This window comes from Crocodylus porosus, unplaced genomic scaffold, assembly GCF_001723895.1.
Source record: "Crocodylus porosus isolate Cpor-Errol unplaced genomic scaffold, CroPor_comp1, whole genome shotgun sequence".
Taxonomy (NCBI): Eukaryota; Metazoa; Chordata; order Crocodylia; family Crocodylidae; genus Crocodylus; species Crocodylus porosus.
In genome coordinates this window covers 29,482,464-29,501,899 of record NW_017728943.1, presented here as the reverse complement: position 1 = coordinate 29,501,899, position 19,436 = coordinate 29,482,464, and the positions used below count along the sequence as shown (strand labels likewise).

General features: G+C 44.1%; 1 protein-coding gene across 2 annotated transcripts in view; it reads left to right on the top strand.

The window, feature by feature from the left end:
* The window catches only part of PAK5 (p21 (RAC1) activated kinase 5), a 256,401-nt gene extending 242,892 nt beyond the window's left edge, over window positions 1-13,509 (top strand). For both annotated transcript variants that reach the window (XM_019549101.1, XM_019549100.1), the window contains exons 7-9: window positions 4,417-4,542; window positions 10,480-10,614; window positions 11,856-13,509. In XM_019549101.1, the coding sequence (XP_019404646.1) occupies window positions 4,417-4,542; window positions 10,480-10,614; window positions 11,856-12,011 (417 nt within the window). In that variant the 3' untranslated portion in view covers window positions 12,012-13,509. The remainder of the gene's footprint in view (window positions 1-4,416; window positions 4,543-10,479; window positions 10,615-11,855) is intronic.
* Window positions 13,510-19,436: the final 5,927 nt, after the last annotated feature.

Genomic DNA, 19,436 nt, shown 5'->3' with positions numbered 1-19,436 from the left:
AGAGCAAAAAGCACAGGTAGGGGATTGGAGTGGTACTCAGGGAGGGTACAGGCTTAAATGGTCTCACATCTGCCAAGAAGTTTGCCCCCCATCCCCAAATGATTTTAAGAGTTTAATTAAAATCCTGTATAACGCTTCAGTCCACAGCTGTTGAAGGCTAGAGCCATTTCTGCTTCCACTTGCTGTAGACCTGTAGGACCTACATGTTCTCCATGCAAGAATGAAGGGTTTTCCATGCAAAGTCAAAACGATGGCCTTTACTTGATGATTTGATATCCATGTACAATGCATAGAGTTCCAGGAAGCATGTAGCCTCTGATTAATGAGAGAGACAAAGCTAGAACTCGATATCTGAGGAAGCCATATCATAGCAACCCTCAGGAGCTTTTTTTATATATATAAACACCTCCTGATGAGGATGATAATTAAACTGATGCACAGTTGTGATGGAAAGGTATAGCCAAGCACAAACTGCATAGTGTGCTATTTCAGAAACCTTGATTAATGGATCTGAACGCTGTACTGCAATTAAACCATGTGTAGCACTGTTTCAGCTGCACCAGTGCCTATTGTCAACAAGGGTTGTTTTTTTTTCTAGCCTAGACAAAGGTTGTGATGGGGATTACCAGACCCAGAAAAGAAATGAATAATATTCTTAGTGGCAGTAACCAGTCACCATTTTTCAGATGTATTATTGTCAGTGTGGAGGAGGAAATGTACAATACAGGGTGGCTGTATCCTATCCCTCTCCCCGCCTGGTCAGCTACCCCCTTCCTACTTTTTTCAGTGCCATGTAGTTTTCTGGGAAGGGGAATATTGGGAAGGTGAACATTATCTGCAGCTCTCTGTCCCCATCTCACAGCTCCTCCACATCACTGTTATAGCTTTGTTTACCATCCCTTGGGTAGGGGATCATTTGGTTTGTAGCATATAAAATAAGAAAGATGTATTGATCCCTCTGTAATGGAAGACATTCTGGGCACTGGTCAAGCAATGGAAATAAGAACTTATCCTGTACTGCAAATTGTAGATGGACCAATGAATCTAGTTTATTATGATATATTATTTATATCACAGTAGTGCCTGGAAGCTTCACACCAAGATTGCATCCCCATTGGGCTAGGTGGTCTATATTAAGAGTGAGTTCCTACTTAAATGTAATGTAATATTCAAGTTTAGGAATAGACAAGAAGAAAGGCATCTCCATTTTATGCATGAATAACAGAAGTGGTCAACTGGATTTCTGAATGGGACTTAGGCAGAATTTTGACATAGCAGGTACAAAAGAAAATCCAGGGGAGGCAACTAAATTCATCATGCACTTTATTTCAATCTGAAAGATCCCTACATTCTTTGACTTAGGTTTCTGAGACTGTGGAGAAGTGATCCAATTCATGCAGCTTAGGTACCTAAACCCACCCCCACAAGCTCTACTGCAGACTACATCAGAACTGGGGAGGGAAAGCCCTCATTACTAGGCTACCTTTTGTTTCCTCTGCTTAGGCCCCTGTGGTTCTGTCTACCTACAACAGACTGGTATCTGTCCCTTAGCCTGATGGTTAAGGCAATCTCCTTAGAAATGGGAGAGATGGGAGGTTTAAATCCTCTTGCTCCAAGGAGGACCTAAAACCCATGTTTAGGTGCTATAATCACTACGGGCATCTTAACATGTGCTCCAGGATGGGGGAAAGAAGGGGCACTTTAAGTAGAGAGGCTCTTGGGAGCCACTCTAATTAAAGCACCCACAACATCTCATGTATTCAGCATCCCACACTTCAAAATGGCAGCGGACCACTTTAAGCAAAGCTCATTCACCTTATGGGACAAAGCACCTAGAATCCTAAATATTGGTGCCCACCAGGACAATCTGTATCTGTTGTATCTTGGCCAAGATTCTAGGAGGTGTAAGGAATCAAATCTAGGAATCAAACATAGATCTCCTGATTTGAAAAGTCCAAACACCCATTGACTTTGGTACATCCTGGATTTCACCCCTAAGCTAGTGCTCTATTCAAAGACTGTCTCTTCCGCTTTGCTTCTCCTTATAGACTTCACATACCAGGAGGCATCCAGGGAAAGAAAACTCCATGTGTGTGGAAGTTGTTCAGTCACATCTAGAGTAGTGGTGCTGAAATAGCATCTGATTGGGTTTCAGTCTCTGCATACAATGCCTCGTTATACTCTTTACTCCACTACTTATTATCTGCAATGCAGATTTCTTTGTGGATATGTTGTACAATTATCTTTTTTTAGAAAATTGTCTTCTTTGATGTACTTGGATGAGCAATGGATATGCAGAACCTCTTATGAACCTACAAAAGAGAAAGCAGCTCAGCTTCCAAAATATGCATTAGTTCTTCTGTTTTTCATGCTGTAAACTGAAAAATATGTTTGGCTTGGAGAACTTGGATATTATTTGCTTTGTTTTAAAATACCAACAATTATTTCTAAATTCTGATTTTAAAAAAAACTGCCTTCAATGAAAACTAGTGTCTGCACTGAAGCCAAAAGAAAACAAATCAATGCTGATAATAAAATGCTGATCTAAACAATACAGCAATTTATTTAGTTTCCTCCTTAATGCCTTATATAGCTATTTGGGCTCATGCCTTGTCCCCAGACAGCAGGCTGACATAGTGAATGAGTTGATAGCCTGATAGGCAAAGTGTTTCATCTTGAACAATCCCAAAGGTAGATCCTTCCACTGCACATCCTAGCAGTGCTATCGCATTGCACAATGCACAGTAATAAATGATCTCTTAATGCACAATGGCTTCCATAAAAATTGTCTTCTACCACCAATATCTTCAAATTATTCATGCATGTAAACTTTAAGGAGTCAGTCTTACTAACAGGTGTATTGAATAAGCAGTTTTATATTCATGAAAACAGCATTCCTTGTAAACAAAGGCAATATAAACCCAAGAGCTTAATGTTGCAGAATACACATGTGCAAGCTTGTATATTTGATCACTTCATCATTTTTCAGAAATGTTTTTTTTTTTTAAATGTACTGCTTTTGCTACACACGGCATAAAAACAAGGCTCGTTTACTTCTGGGTCAAATATAAGACAGCAAAGTCATACCCTTCAATATAGAAAGCTCCAAGAATGAAGAAGTTAGGGTGAAAACTTGGAGAATGAATCCCTCATAGAAATTTCACAAGCATTGGGCTGAGGTTGTGACTAAATATGGACATAGCAGGAAGTTTGACTCTAGTCGGGGGGTCACAGCAGGCAGCTACAATATAACATGTCTATGGGAGTGTGGGAAAAATAGTGAATAAATGTAACTGCAGCCATATTTAAGGTCGTTTTTCATATCTGACCCAGCCAGTGCAGAACATAAGGCTTTTAGTCAGGCAACCAGGTAAGGAGCTAGAGTTTCCAGTGTAGGGATGAGGGAGAATGGGGTATGGTGAGGACAGATCAGTTCAAACCAGGGTATTCTCTTACATCAGAGGTGGGCAATTATTTGGGCCTGTGGGCCACATGGGAAGTTTTGCTGAGCTGTCGCAAGCTGGGTCAGCACCTCTCCCTACCCCCGCCCCTCCCAGCACAACAACTCAGCAAATGTGGGATGGGGCTGCAGGGGGCAGGGAGTGGTGTACAGGAGCAGGGTAGGCAAGGCTGGGGCAAAACTGTGATACTGTCTTACACATCTGTGCCCATTGAACTGGGGCTCTCCCCCAGCCCCAGCCTTGTGCTGTTACAGCCCTGTGATTGCAGGGTCTCCATGGAGATCAGCCAAGAGCTGTGCGGACAGGCAGGTGGGGTGCTGCATCTGGAGCTGGGGTCAGTGACAGTGCAGGGCTGGAGCCAGGACAGAGCTGCAATCCGCTCCCTGCACACCCCTGTCCACATTCTCACTGCCCCAAGATCCTGGGGTCTCCCCAGTCCTCTTCATTGTCTCGCTTCTGGATGTTGCTCCCCACCAGCCCACAACCCCACCTCAACTGCTCTGCCCATGTGGATCCCACCCATGGTGGTGGTTGTGGAGCAGGTGGGGTGGGGTGCTTAGGCAGGGGGGCTGAGTCCAGCAGCAGCAGCCAGAAAGAGCCACCAACACTGGGGCTGCCAGAAAATAGAGTCCAGTTGCTCTACTGCCCTAGCCCCACTGCATGCTTGGGAGCAGCAGGACCAGCCTCACATACCACAGCCCAGGCTGTTCCTTGCTCATGGGCTGGGTGGGACCAAGGGACCTGCCGTGGGCCAGACAAAATCCCTCTGTGAGCTGTATTTTGCCCACCCCTGACTTACATACAACATATCAGGCCTCTGAAGTGGATAGCCAGCTAGGCCCCCTTTTTTGAGATGCTTGTGAGTGTTCAGTACTGTCAAGTACACAATGGTGTTCAGACCTTCCAATTGGTTGCTCATTCATGCCTTTGTGGTTTCCTTTTGCTCTATTTTCAGATTAAATTATCAGATTTTGGGTTTTGTGCCCAAGTGTCAAAGGAAGTCCCAAAAAGGAAATCCCTGGTTGGAACGCCATACTGGATGGCGCCAGAGGTAATATCAAGACTGCCGTATGGAACAGAGGTGAGCTTCCCAAGTGTATTATCCCAATGGCAGTCTGAAACTCATTGGTAGACATGCCAGAAATTAGCCTTGCCTGCTCCCCAGGTGCCACACTGATCCCCTTCCTCTGCCCAATCTGCAGCTCTGCTTTCTGCTTCCTGCCCAGTACTCCTTACCTGATCTCATGCTCTGCCTTCTGCTTCCTTTGCTATCTGCTGCTGTGCTTCTGTCTCCTCCTTGATCTATCACATGCCACACACACAAGCTGCCCATGCCACTTGTGGCACTTGTGGATTCACCACACCTGCTCTAGAAATAAGTAAGATGGGAAAATATTTTAAGTGATCACTGAGAATGTACCTATAGTTTTAAGTATATTTATATGGTAAAAATGTAGCTGACTTGTATATACTACATCTGCAGTAAAGCAGCAGCAACTGCCTCAAAGCAACAGCATTATATAATGACTTGTTATTAAACAGCAATCCTGGGATTTTGATCAAACTATAACAGGTAGTTTTACTAAGAGGTTAGATTATAGATTTATATAGGATGGTGTGGATAGGGATGATCCTGCCTCAGGCAGAGGGTTGGCCTAGATAACCTGTGGAGGTCCCTTCCAGCCCTACTTCTCCATGATTCTACATTCTGTACTTGGAATGCTATACAATGCATGCTCCAGGTGTATTTTTTTAACTAGTGTCATGGTAAAAGTCAATTTACATAATTTATTTGTTAATTAACATAGTCTAATACTCTTTACATTAGCTTTGTGATTTGCAAACTTGATCTGGCAGTTACATGCATAAAAATGCAAACCTAATTATTCACACACTGTTTACACATTGTTACCCCTATTTCACACATATATCAAGTATTTGCCAGTGCAAATGCATAACTGGTCATTTAGAGTCTTCTGATTTTTAGTAGTGATAGTGACTGTAAGCAGCCCCAGATATAAGCATGAAAACAAGCTGGAAAGTTGAAAAAAGTGCTAAATATTGGCCTTGCTCTGCTCTATTGTAAAGAGCTATGCCAAGGTTGGGAGCTAGAAATCCCCAGGCATCCATATGTCAAGTAATTGCATCATGCCTCATATTCTATTCAAGATATAAACTAATAGGGCTTTACCCCTCTCTCTAGGGTTACAGCCAGCTTCTTTTTCTGTATTAACAAGCAGGGATTTCCTTACCTACGCAGACAGGGGATGTGCTGATCCTTCAAACTCTTTGTGTAGAATCTGAGGACTTTTTCCTCTAAGACCCAATTACACCAGGCTTTAGACACTTTAGATGAGGTTATCAACATTACAATTGGTCTTGATTCCTAACTCTCCAGCTGACCAACAAGAATCAGAAAACTGCTAAATGAAATGTGTGGTAGGCTTGTTTTGAACGTACTTCAGTTTCAGACCAGGAATATATTCTAAGTAATACTGAAGAAGACTTAGTTGGCTATAGATAAGGCCCTAGGGAAGATTGATGAAGTGTTTGGTTCTGAGTACTAGGGCTGTGCGAAATTTGGGCAGCCGTTTTGTTTCGGAGGTGTTTCGGCCCATTTCAGCACCTGAAACACCGAATCCAAAATGAAATGGAAGGCTCAGAAATATCTCCAAAACTAAACAAAACCATCCAAAACATTTGGGAATGTTTCGGAGGCGCTCCCCAGGAATAGTCCAGCATAGCCCCCCAGCTCTCTTTTTAAAATGCCGGGAGGCTGGGGCTGGGCAGGGGATGGGGCTGGGCAGGGCAGCCATGGGGGCTTCTCCCGCAGCTCCCCCCACCAGGGCAGAGGCAGGCACAGCCAGAGGAGCTGCAGCAGAAGCCCCCATGGCTGCCATGCCTGGCTCCCAACTTCTGACCAGCCCTTGCCTCCCAGCTCTTTAAAAAAAAAAAAAAAAGCTCACCGGCTGCAGCAGCAGCAATCAGGGCCTCTGAGGTCTTGTGGCAGAGCCCCCCTGCACAGTGTAGGGCAGTGGGGGGCAGCAGAAATTGCCCCCCCACCTTGGCACCTGCAAGGCAGCTGCCCCATGTCACGGGTGCAGCGTGGCTCAGCAAGGCGCTGTGTGCTGTCTGGGAGCTAGGGCCACTGAGGCTGAGCACTGCCAAGCTCCAACTGACAGATGGAGCTGTCCCTGCTCCTAGACAGTGCATGGCGCCCTGCTGAGTCATACCGCACCCACGCAATGCAACAGCTGCCACACAGGTGCCAAGCAGTGGGGGGCAATCCCCACTGCCTCCCACTGCCCTGTGCGGCACAGGGGGGCTCTGCCATGACCCCTCAGATGCCCTGATCCCTGCTGCTGCAGCCAGAGAGTGCAAGGCTTTTTTTTTTAAGTGCTGGGAGGCTGGGGCTGGGCAGGGGATGGGTCCAGGCACAGCAGCCATGGGAGCTTCTCCCGCGGCTCCCACCACTGGGGCAGAAATAAGCACAGCTGGAGGAGCCACGGGAGAACCTGCAGCCACCTGGCTGTGCCTGCCTTTCCCCGGCTGATCTGAATCTCTGAAACAGTGTCAAAACTATGAAACAGATTTGGCCAAATCAAAATGGAATAGTGATCTGAGACACCAGAACAAATCACTATCCTCCAAAACGGCCAAATCCGAAAGGGAAATGAAACATCACCATTTCGCATAGCCCTACTGAGTGCTGTCCCAAATTAACATGAATAACAACCAAGGGATAACAACTGGTAAAAGACATTCATTCATGTACCATTAACGGATACTGTTGCACGCTGAGATGATATGGGGAAGGAGACTCACACAGGTAGAAGCCCTGCAGAAATCCCAAGAAGCTAGTCCCATTAGACCACCAGAGTCACAGAGACAGACCACATAAGCAGCTGTGATCTAACCTTTGGTCTGATCTGCAGACATCAACTTTGAAAATATATGTTTCAACCAAAGGAAAAAAAAGGAACGTAGAGAAATTCCTACAGATCCTAAGCTTATACACCTATAGTTTATCTGTGGGTTTGTCTGAAAGAAACTGACAGTTCTTTGTCTTATGGCTGCAGTCTGACCAACAGGAATTTTTCTTATGATTTGTTTGTGCAGTTAGGTGTTCACACTGAGAGCAGATAAGTATTTCTAAAAAGGTGATAAAATAAAATCTTCCATCTGATCATGAGTGAGTGTCCCCTGCTCCATCTCCTCCCTCCTCCACCTCCTGTTTAGAATCTAGCACAAACCTGAATGCCAGGGGTGACTGGTGCCTCCTGAGTCTGGGGAGGCACAATTTGTGGGTGGGCCCAGGGGTGGGCCAAAAGCTCTATATCCACTCCTATACTTCTTTGCAGTGGCTTAGTGCCCCCCCAGCCTCCAACACAGCACTGGCCCCCACAGCAAAAAATCTGCCCCATCCTGAGCAGTGCTGCAGTGGGGGCCAATCTCAGGGGGGGCATGTACCCCTGCCATGCCCCCTCTACCAGTTGCCTGTGCTAAAAGCCAGAGTACCTCCAAAATATTCTTGTTGATTAGTGGTATGTAGGAAAATAATCTATGCATTATTTTCCTCAACAGAAATATTGAGCAGTTCAGAAGATTTCTGCTGAACCTTAAATTGTGACTGTCATTGTGGATGAAAGAAAATAGTTTCGTTGTGTTAAACACCATAAAGGCACAGATTACATTTGCTCTCAAAGAGGCAGTATTTTAACTCAAAACATGATCAGCTCATGAAAATGAGTAGCAGTAAAAATTGCTGTGTGTCATGGAGCTATTTTGAGCACTGCCAAACTGTCAGCATAATAGCCCATTGACACGTTTTATTGGAGACTTTCAGATGAGCAAGAGGGAGCTAGCTGACTGTGAGTACACATGGGTTCTAGGGAATGTTACAACCCATTTTTTATTAAGGATTGAGTCACAGCATTTCAAAAATGGAGATTACTCTGTATTTATGAAAAAGTAATCCCCTTTCTCTTTGTAATGATAGTGACTCACAGTTTCCCAGCCAAAGAAGTGATTTCTGCTCCCCTTTTCTATGCCACATGGCAATAGGATTTATCTTCTCTATTTTGTATTACCGATGGTACAATCTGTGGAGAACAGATATATGGTGCATACAAACAAGGGAACAAGTCACGCAGTAAAGTTGTAAGGAACAGACTGTATCTTCACGACTCACTCAGGGAACAAATTCTGTTTTAAGTTAGAGCTGTTTAAAACCAGTAGGACTCCATTGTCATCTCTGTTACTCTGATTTAATATCTTGCCAATGAAAGTTGACTTTGGCCCAATACATGTACCTTTACATCAAACAGGATGCAAATGATATTAGGCCTTAGTCTCATTTACACTAAGGTCCCTTTATGCCCTAAAGGCAGGATCTAAAAATGGACACACCTGACATTGACTCCTCTTCCTGGTCCTTTTACCTGGCCACTGTATATTAGAGGGTGACCACTCCCAAGGGAAAAATGCTATTTAAGCAAAAGGCAGACAAGGTACTCTGGGTAAATCTGAGAACTTTTTTTAGACCCTCTCAAATAGTCGGAAAAATTCTTAGCAAGCTTTCGGGTTTAAAGACCCTTCGTCAGGCTAAGGAAGCATCTGCAGTTGGTGTGTGCTCTTCCTGGTTGGAATGAATAGAATGGAATGACTATTCATTCCATCCAGAAAGAGCACACACCAACTGCAGATGCTTCCTCAGCCTAACGAAAGATATTTAAACCTGAAAGCTTGCTAAGAAGATTTTTTCCAAGGATTTGAGTTGGTCTAATAAAAGATATCAGATTTACCCAGAGAACCTTGTCTGCCTATGTCCTTAGACCAACATGGCTACAATCCACACCCATTTAAGCAAAAAGATAGTGTTGGCCCCCCAAGAAATGGGTATAAACGGGTGTAATTCATCGATATATTTAGTCAAGAAATTAGAAGGTTTATAGCTGATAAGCAAGTGAAAGTTTGGTGCATCTTCCAGTAGGAATTGTAGGGACAAAAATCTTAAGGTTGCATAAGATGGGTTTTGTCAATTTACCAAATGGTTTATGTCAATGGTGCTTAATCTCTAGCCCACAGGCTAGATCCAGCCCATCGGTCTCTCTACTGGTCTGCAAATTTAGCAGCAAAGGAATAGTGGCAATGTGAATTGCCATTCCCCCGCTGCCAGATTTCCAGATCTACTGAAAAGCCCACAGGCCAGATGACATGCCCCTGGTGTGTAGTAGGCCTGGCTTGCAGGTTCACTCCACAGCCAGATCCGTTGTGTGAGGCCAGGCTGGTGCACAATGCCAGATTTAGCTGGACTGATCCTGTGTATAGACCCTGCACTGGATCAGGCTCCTAGACTGACACTGCACATGGGATCTGGCCTGCAGACCACTCATCTGACCTGCAGGACCAGAAGGTTTAGCACCACTGAATTCTATAGTGATTGTCTGAAAATATCTGATGACCCAAAAGCACTTCTGTGTTAATGCATAAAGAGACATTAATGTCAATGAGAATCAAGTCCATTATTATTTGGCAGGGTGCAGAACAGGGTTACAAAAACTGGTTTTGGGGTACCTACAGTATGTCATGCTCTTCCCTAGTCTTGGCAGCATAGAGATTTCTAGGTGTCGGTAGGTCAGTTCTTCTGCTGGCGTGAATCAGTGGAGCTTTGCTAAAGCCAGTGACCCCTACCAAGATCTAACCCAAACTGACTGGCTCCAGTAGAATTCTGTTGATTTATACCAGCTGAAGACCTGGTCTGTAATTTATTGCTAAAATATATTTTGAGAACACCCTGTTTTCTTAGGAGCGAAATCTATTATCAACTGGTAAAAGGTTAATAGTTGTCCCAGTGGATCATATTGTGCCATCAGGCTTTAAGCAGAAGTACCCACTGAAATCAACTCAGGGTGCTGCTTAAAGAAATACCCATGTTTAAACACGTTTCAAATGCTCATCTTGTAATAGTTGTTTTTTACATGGGTTGCACAGTTCAGTAGCTCTTTGTGTATTACAGGTGGATATCTGGTCACTTGGTATCATGGTCATAGAAATGATAGATGGAGAACCACCATATTTCAATGAACCACCGCTCCAAGCAATGCGCAGAATCCGAGATAACTTACCTCCACGGGTGAAGGACATACATAAGGTTAGAATGCTCATCTTTCCATGAGGCCCTGTGTACTTCAGAGTGAACTGAGTCCATGAGTTGATGGTGGTGATATAAGCTAATGGCCTGATTGTGGCTTTTGTCTTGTCCTTGAGCCATATGTATACATAAGCTGAATGAAGTGCTATGCTTTTGTCTATCCCAACAATAAATTATTACTCATTTTTACCCTCTGCAGGGATGCAGTAACTTCGATGTACCTCTACGTATACAAACTGAAAAGCCAAATCACCTCCCATTCTGTTCCTTTGGATGGACTCAAAGTCAGAATTGATTTCTCAATGAGCACATCTGTGCATGTGACTAATTAGCACAAATAAAAGCTGTGGAGTTTTTTGCTCCCATGTGTGCTATTTGAACATGTGCCTGGGAGTAAAAAGCTGTGCAACGTATTGCTCCAGGGTTCATTCATGGATATGGAGTCCAGTCACAGCAGCCCAGGCTTGCAGGGGACCCGCTGAAGCACAAGTGTGCTTCAGTGTGGGCCTGCCAGCAGGCAGCCCCCACACTAAAGCACCCTCTTGGCCCAACCAGCTGCTCCACAGCATGTGGAGCCTGGTTGGAGCAGCCCTGGGCTGGCAGGCTGACTTTCTGGGTCCCCTGCCAGCCCAGGCTGCTCCAACTGGGCTCCGTGTGCTGTATGTGACTGGCTGGGACATGAGGGTGTTTTAGTGTGGGGGCTGTCTGCCAGCAAGCCCTGAACTGAAACACCCTGTGCCCCAGCCAGCCAGGGCAGCATCTATATGTGTGCTGCTGTCCATGAAAAAATTCTGCAGCAAGGTAATACTTGTACGTATTTACAAATACTACCCTGCTGTGGAGTTTATGTTTTGTGTGCCATAATAGGGGTGCATATGTAGACAGCAAGATTTTAATGCACAGCTAATTAGTCAACTGTGCAGTAAATGTCTCATGTAGATGCTCCCAGTGACACTAAAAGTACTACTCTGCTAACAGACACTATACCAAGATACGTTAAGTGCCCTGTTTTCTGGTCTGTGTCCACACTTAGGTGTCAATACTTTTAACCTACTAAGATATAAAAGATCAATGCCCTTTAATTTCTACGTAGGTACGAACTGTAATTCCTATAATAATTTTACATGAAGTTAAAATATATTTTACTTGTCTTTCAGCAAAATACAGTGGTTTTTTTCTCCAACTTATCATTTTAAGTTGTCTTCTTGCCTACTTTTCATAATGTCAACATGATGTTGCAGGTATCCTCAGTCCTTCGAGCGTTCTTAGACTTGATGTTGGTGAGGGAGCCCTCACAGAGAGCAACAGCACAAGAACTACTAAGGCATCCATTTCTGAAATTGGCAGGCTCTCCTTCCTGTATCGTGCCACTCATGAGACAATACAGGCACCGCTGAATTGGATGAACCTTCAGGTGGAGGGTTACACAGAGGATGGATAAAGACTTGTGAAGGAACCCAGAGATTATGTGGAAACCATGGGGAAGGGCAACAGAATGGAAATGTATGACCATCAAAAGCATTCTGGAAATAACTCGGTGTACAAAGTAATGAGGCGCTGTCCAGGGTTATGAAGGACGTTCTACAGTTCTTTGCCATTGAATCAGCTGGCTTCTAGCACTAGTGTGTGGAGCAGATCTCTCATAGACAGTTCACTTTGTCTTTCAGCCATCAAAGCAGAAGGACCCAATTATAAACATGGTTGATAAGAAAAAATAATAGAATATAGCACAACCAGGACGAAACACCAAGATCTTATTGAAGAAAAAAAGTTAATGTTATGGCACTTCTATTTTGGAAGATCACTTTTCTGGCAAAAAGCACTTTTTAGCTCAATCATAGCAGTGTAATGTATTTTGAAATGAATTTGTAATTTTCTGTACAGTACTTTTTGATAATTTACAGTACTTTGATGTCATGTAACCATTGTGCTTGTTGAAGTAATATGTAACTTAGAAAAAGTTTGAACAAGACCTTTCCTACTTTTTTATCCCTTTTGAAAAGAGAAAAAAAAATTAGGAGCTTAGAATGCAAGCAAATTTTCCATCAGCTTCAGCCAAATGCACTTGTTACTTTTAAAGGAGTGTAAACAGCAGAGGCAGAGATGGGTACTAACAGTACTAACACAGTAATGTTTTCCCCATCAAACCAGTGAAATTATTGTTTTAAAGCTCTGAACAAGCTCCTAGAATCACTAGATCTGATGAGATAATTACAGTCACACAATGGAAGTAAGTATTTATGTTGAATGTTTTAAACTATAGTTTTGTTACAGTTCATTGTTTTCAGAACTGTGTATGGTAGCACATGTCCATTTGTTCAAGAAAGGGTTTGTGAAACGGGGTCATCTACCAGCAATAGGGTAGCCCCTTTCTTTTAGTCTGTACTGACCTCATTGTTGCAAAATAATCTTCATTATTTATATCATGTATTGCAAATTGATTGCCGAGGTCTCATTACCAAGCGGGTATTTTCCAAATTTCAACCAGACTGTTGTAATAATGTTATGATGTGTTTGCCATATAGAAAAAGGTGTGCTGCTGTCTAAACCTTTTTGAATGTTAATACAACAGTTGACTACTATGATAATTTTTTGTGTTGCTTGTTAGATGAACTTGCATGTTAACTGTAGGCCTAAATAGATAACGCCTTTAAAATTTTTAGAAATGCTTCATAATTATTTCAATGATAAATTAATTTTATTTATTAATTAGTTCATATTAATTATGTATAATACAAAAGCCATGTCTTTTCCAATTTTTTTCCTACTGACCTCATTTTACAATATGATTATGAAACATAAATCCAGTTTCATGAAAACACTCTAATTAGTTTATTTCTTACAATGGAATTTTGTAGTGAATAAGTTGTTAGATGTTTCTTGTAGTAAAATATAAAAAAAAACAGACAACTTTGGCATGCTGCTGGTCCGATTTCTCTGAGTTTCCTTCCCGGACAGATTTGCCAATAATTTAAAAGCCCCTTATTTCATGTCGTACAAAAAGTGCAAATTAGAAACAAAACTAGACAAGAATGTCAAACATTATGTAAATCCTCTTAAATCTAAATGTATTATATCCTGTTTCTTTCTCAGCTTACCACTAAATTTGTCTCGTTTAACTTTACAAAATAAACCCTATCCCATGACATTCCCAGTGCCATAAATACTTTTCAGAGTTGATAGGACCCAAGACGTTCAGTACCTCAAAGATTTGGATTTGTGAGGGCTTCAGTCTTTGCTGTGTCCTGTCTTTACTGATGTAAAAAGTGACCTGGCTTTGCATAGACTGGTAGATCTGAGGAAAGCAGACCACAGCAAATGTCTCCCCACAGCAACTTGTAGCCTACAGCAGCCCTTCTTGATTAGGGAAACAGTGCTAGCTTGATCCTGGCATTTCTTAGAAATTATGGCATTTGAAGATTACAACTGTGCCTCCATTGTATCTTTCCCCTTTCTATTTGCCTGCATTTGACTCAGAGCATATTAAATGCTTATATTCTGTAGTCTGGGCAACTCAGGAAAAAGGCTGCATCAATAGAGGCAGTAACGGACCAGGAAAAAAAATTATACTAAACACAAAAATCAATCTTTTAATCATCTTTGAATAAAAATAATAATTTTTAGATTTTGCACATTTTAAACTGTGCAAGTGGAAGATTTTTCTGTAATTTTCTTATCACTAGATATTTTTAAACAGTATTCATTGAGTTTACTAAAGGTTATTGTCAGCTTAAAAGATTTTGTGAGCACCAGCTACTGGTGAAAAAAATGCACATGCAAATAAAAGATAAATGTTTGCATTCTCCTTGTGGTTTTTGTCCTGCCTATTTTATGTTTTCCAAATTCCAACCAGCTAAGCAGCACTTTTACAAGAGAGAAAGTTTCCTTTTAAGTTCCATTGACTTGTCCTGCAAGCAATTTATGAACATTGTCAGTATAAATAGGTGTTGGCATAAAAATATATAATTGGTCCTGTCATTTTTTTTCAATTGAGACTAATATTGGTAGCAACCAATGAAAGGAAGACAATGATGGTGAGTTAAAATGGAGATATGTGTAGCCTGTTTCACTCTGTCATTCTCAGGACATCATTCCTCAGATGAAGGGATGAGATTACAAGAAAAACCATAATTCCAAAGTAAGTAAATCTCAGCATTAGTTTTATTGAGAACATAATGGATTGCATTTACTGACTTAGCACATATGTTGATAGTTATTCATCTCTGAATAGTTTTTAGAAAGCCTATAAATGTGAGTAGGTTCCTCTCTGGTTCCAACCTATTAGCTTCAAGAAAAACTTACTCAGCCATGCTGACTCACTGGGGCAGATGAAGGACATAAACTCAAACCTGGATATAAGAGAGGGAAGAGGGGAATCCTAGAATGATGAATCTAAGTCAGGCCTAGCAGCCACAATGAGGGAATCATATGAACTGTTGGGTTTAGTGAGAAAGTTCGCCCTGCATTTTGATGCTTATGCTGTGGTAACTTATTAAGAAAGCCAGACCCCTCAAAGGGGTTACTTCAGGACCTACACAGCAGATGTTGACTTGACTGAGCCACATATTGGATCCATTTCACAGTGGGTAAAATCCCAGCCTGGTTCACATTCATAGAAGTTTGACCATTTACTTAAGGAGAGCTTGCTAGTTTGCACCTTCATAGGGAGGCAATTTTATTGCAATTAAAACCACTTAGTGCCACATTGCTATTGAAAGACTGTGTTTAAGTACTCATGAGCTAAACATGGCACTAAAAGGCAAGAATTAGGGTTCTAAACTATCTGTTATGACTCAGGAAAGAGACCTTGGACTCATTGGCTATGTCCATATGAGTGCAGCCATATGGTATGTGGCACTGACCTGTCTGCAGCACCATATACCACACATTCAGGTGTTCTCCATGCTGCAAGGGAGCAGCACAAGGGTGGGGGGTTTATACTAACTAAAAAGATAAGTGTCTGGGAAAGTGGCCACAAAACTCTAGATGAGAGGGGGGGAAAGGGGTGGAGGAAAAAGAGCGGCTGGGGCTTGAAACAGCGAAAAAAATAGAAAACAAAGGGGTGGGGGAAAAAGGGGTAATTAAGAGCACCCCTCGGAAGGCAAGCTAATGGAAAAGATAACTCCCCACTAAGGCAAGCTAATGGAAAAGATAACTCCCCACTACAGGAAAACAGAAAAGATAGAGAGAAAGAAAGAAAAAGAGACCATGAGAAAAAAGGTTATAAAGACAAAGAAACCGGAAGTAAACAGGGGATAGGAGAAAGAGGAGAGAAAAGTGGGGAAAAAAGCTACAAAAAAGCAAGAAAAGAGTCAGAAAGCGAGATAAACAGAGGCTAGAGACCTTTAGACAGGTGGGAGTCAGAAAAGAAAAGAGATAGGAAGCTGGGGAGTCTTACGCTCAGGATCACCCCACGCAGCTCCAAGCGAGCCTGGTCCAGTGCATCCTAAGCAGAAGGAAGGAAGGACTTTTAACTACTTTATTCAGGGGTTCAGGGATACAGAAAGGGTGGCTGCTTACAAAGCAAAAAAAACCACAAATTACTATCAAACCAAAAATACCATATCATTGCATTCAACACATCACACCATGACAGACACCCTCACTACATGCCACGTCGTGCTTTACATGCTAGTTATGTGGTCAGAGTGCCAGCCACACGGTTAGAACTATAAATAAACAATTAGTACCCTGCTCCATCCAATCATACATGTAACAAAAACCTTCAAACTCCCCACACAAAAAGAAAGCAAAAAAGCAGACTGGAGAAGGCCCTGGATGCGGCACAAGCTGGAAGTCGTAGTCCGACACCAAGCCAGCATGGTCGCCCAGACCGGTCATGACATCAGAGCGCATATTTAAGACAGCCGTCCTCCACATGGCACAGTACTCCCTCAAGGGACCAGCGTGTCTCAAAGGCAGGCGCCACCTGCCAGAGCACAGCGTGCTCAAACTCCAGTGAGAGGCGCGCCTGCACCAGGAGGCGGAAAAGCCGCAGGGCATCATCTGAACCGGTCCCGGCAAGCCGGACTCAGGAGCTCTTGAGGACAGCCAACTTGGCCTGACCTAATAAGAAGTTGGCCAGGCAGATGGGGCCCTTCTCAGCCGCCCGATATGGGTAGGAGCACATGTAGGTGGTCTCCGAAAAGCTCCTGCCCAGCACCTGGAGCAGTGGCCTGAGGGTGACAAAGAGTGGCTGCAGGCGGGGACAGTCAAGGAAGGCATGAAAGAGGGTCTCTTCAACACCCCCCAAGCAGAAGGGACAGGCTGTCAAGGCGGCTCGGTCAAAGTGGGACACAAACGTGCCTGTGGCTAGGATACCATGCAGGAACCCCACTGCAGGTCGCCAGTCTTCTTGGCAGTTGGCAGCTTATACAATGTGCACCACGCTGGGTGGGCCGGTGGGGAATTTAGTGACCCTAGGTGCCATCGCCACAGTGTATCGGGGCGGCCCGCCAGCACTTGGGCATGGCGGATATGAACCACCCAGGCATATAAACTTGTATGCAAGAGAGCACCATGGGGGCAGCCACAGACCACACCACTTGGGTGAGCTCTGTTTGATGTTCCCCCTGCCCCCCATCTGTCCCCTCACCCTCTAGCACTCAGGCAGCCCTCCCACACACACACACATGCACACACACCCCCACACACCCCTCCCCACACACAACCCACGCCTCCCCAGAGGGCAGGATCATGCGGGGGGGTGGGCCTGGCCCCAAGCTGTCACCACCCTGTCACCCCACCCTGTGATCCCAGCATCACCAGCCCCTCCTGCTCCTAAACACAGTTCCTTTTCTGCCCACAACCCCATTGGAAGTTTTGGTGAGTTGTTGCAAACTTGCTGAGGCTGCATTCCATCCTATCTTCCAGATTATTGATGAAGATATTGAACAAAACCAGCCCCTGGACCAACTCCTGGGGCACTCCACTTGATACTGGTGGCCAACTAGACAAGTACAGATGTTCAAAAAGCCCGTGCTAAAAGTGGTCTATCACACTTTACTTTAAAAGCTATACATTAGCATTCAAGCCAAACAGACAGCTGCCATTCAATGAGGGGACTTGGAATCTGCTTGTACTCCCTGAGTCCAGCATATAGGAGACTCTTACACATCTTCCAGTGTGCCCTGCAAGCTCTACCAACTGCCAAAGACACCCAAACAGGGCTGAATGAGTAAGCCACCTGTGGTTTGTTCCTGGGCATGGGCCACCATGCTCTCAACTCCGTACCATGTCACCATGGACCCTTCCCTACACCCAGCCCTAGGTTTCAAGAAGAGCCCCAAGGCGAGCATGAGCACCCATCAATGTGACTTGCAAATGACTTCATGTCCCTGCCTGCTCATGCCCCACCATGGTGTCCTGCTGGATGGACTGGATGAATGGACTGTAAGGTGGATAGAAAGCTGGCATCGGGGTCAGACGGTAGTAATCAATGAGTCAATATCTAATTGACAGCCAGTATCAAGTGGAGGGCTCCAGGGGTTGGTCCTGGGACCAGTTTTGTTCAATGTCTCCATAAACAACCTGTAAGATGGCATGGACTGCATGCTCAGCAAGTTTGCAGATGACACCAAGCTAGGGGGAGTGGTAGATAAGCTGGAGGGTAGGGCTAGGATTCAAAGTGACCTAGACAAATTGAAAGACTGGGCAAAAGGAACTGCACAAGGTTCAACAAGGACAAGTGCAAAGTCCTGCACTCAGGCCAGAACAATCCCATGTACAAGTGCAGGTTGGGGACTGACTGGCTGAGCAGCAGCTCTACAGAAAAGGACCTGGGGGTTACAGTGGGAAATAAGCCAAATATGAGCCAGCTGTGTGCCCTTGTTGTCAAGAAGGCTAACAGTATACTGGGCTGCGTTGATAGGTATGTTGGCAGCAGGTCAAGGGAAGTAATTATTCCCCTTTATTCAGCATTGATGAGGCCACATCTGGAGTACTGTGCTGTGTCGAAGTTTGGGCCCCCCACTACAGAAAGGATGTGGACAAATTGAAGAGAGTCCAGCAGAGAGCTTCAAAAATGGTGAGGGGGTTGGACTTACGAAGACAGGCTGAGGGACCTGGGCTTATTTAATCTGGAGAAGAGAACACTGCGGCAGGATTTAATAGCAGCCTTCAACTACCTGAATTGGGTTTAGAAGAGGATGAAGCTAGACTGTTTTCAATGGTGGTAGATGACAGAACAAGGAGCAACGGTCTCAAGTTGCAGCAAGGGTAATTTAAGTTAGATATCAGGAAGAATTTTCTCACTAGGACAAGTTACCCACAGAGGTGGTAAAATCTCCATCCTTGGAGGTTTTTAAGAGCCAACTAGACAAAGCTTTGGCTGGAATAATCTACTTGTGGTTTGTCCTGCTTTGAGCAGGGGTTTGGACCAGAGGACCTCCTGAGGTCCCTTCCAACCCTCATTTTCTGTTTCTATGATTCTATGTCCTGGCCAACTATTTCATCCACCTCATTAAGCCACAGGAAGTGGTCACCAGATTCCATTTCATGGACTTCCCCAATTGCATGCATGGGGACTTCCCCAATTGCATGGGGACAGCACCCATGGACAGCATCCACATCCCATCCTCTGCTCAATCCAACTTGCCTAGGTATTCTTCAACTGTAAAAGCTACTTCTTCATCATCCTGTAGAGTGGCATCAACCACTGCAGGGTGTCATCAACCAATTCACCCTCATTTTCACCTGTTGTGCAGACAGCACCCACAATGTCTGCATATTCTGCAACTACCTGCCCCCAGGCTAATGGAGAACACTATGCTCCTGGGGTTCCCCAATTTCATTTTCATCAATATCATTGGACCCTCCCCCAC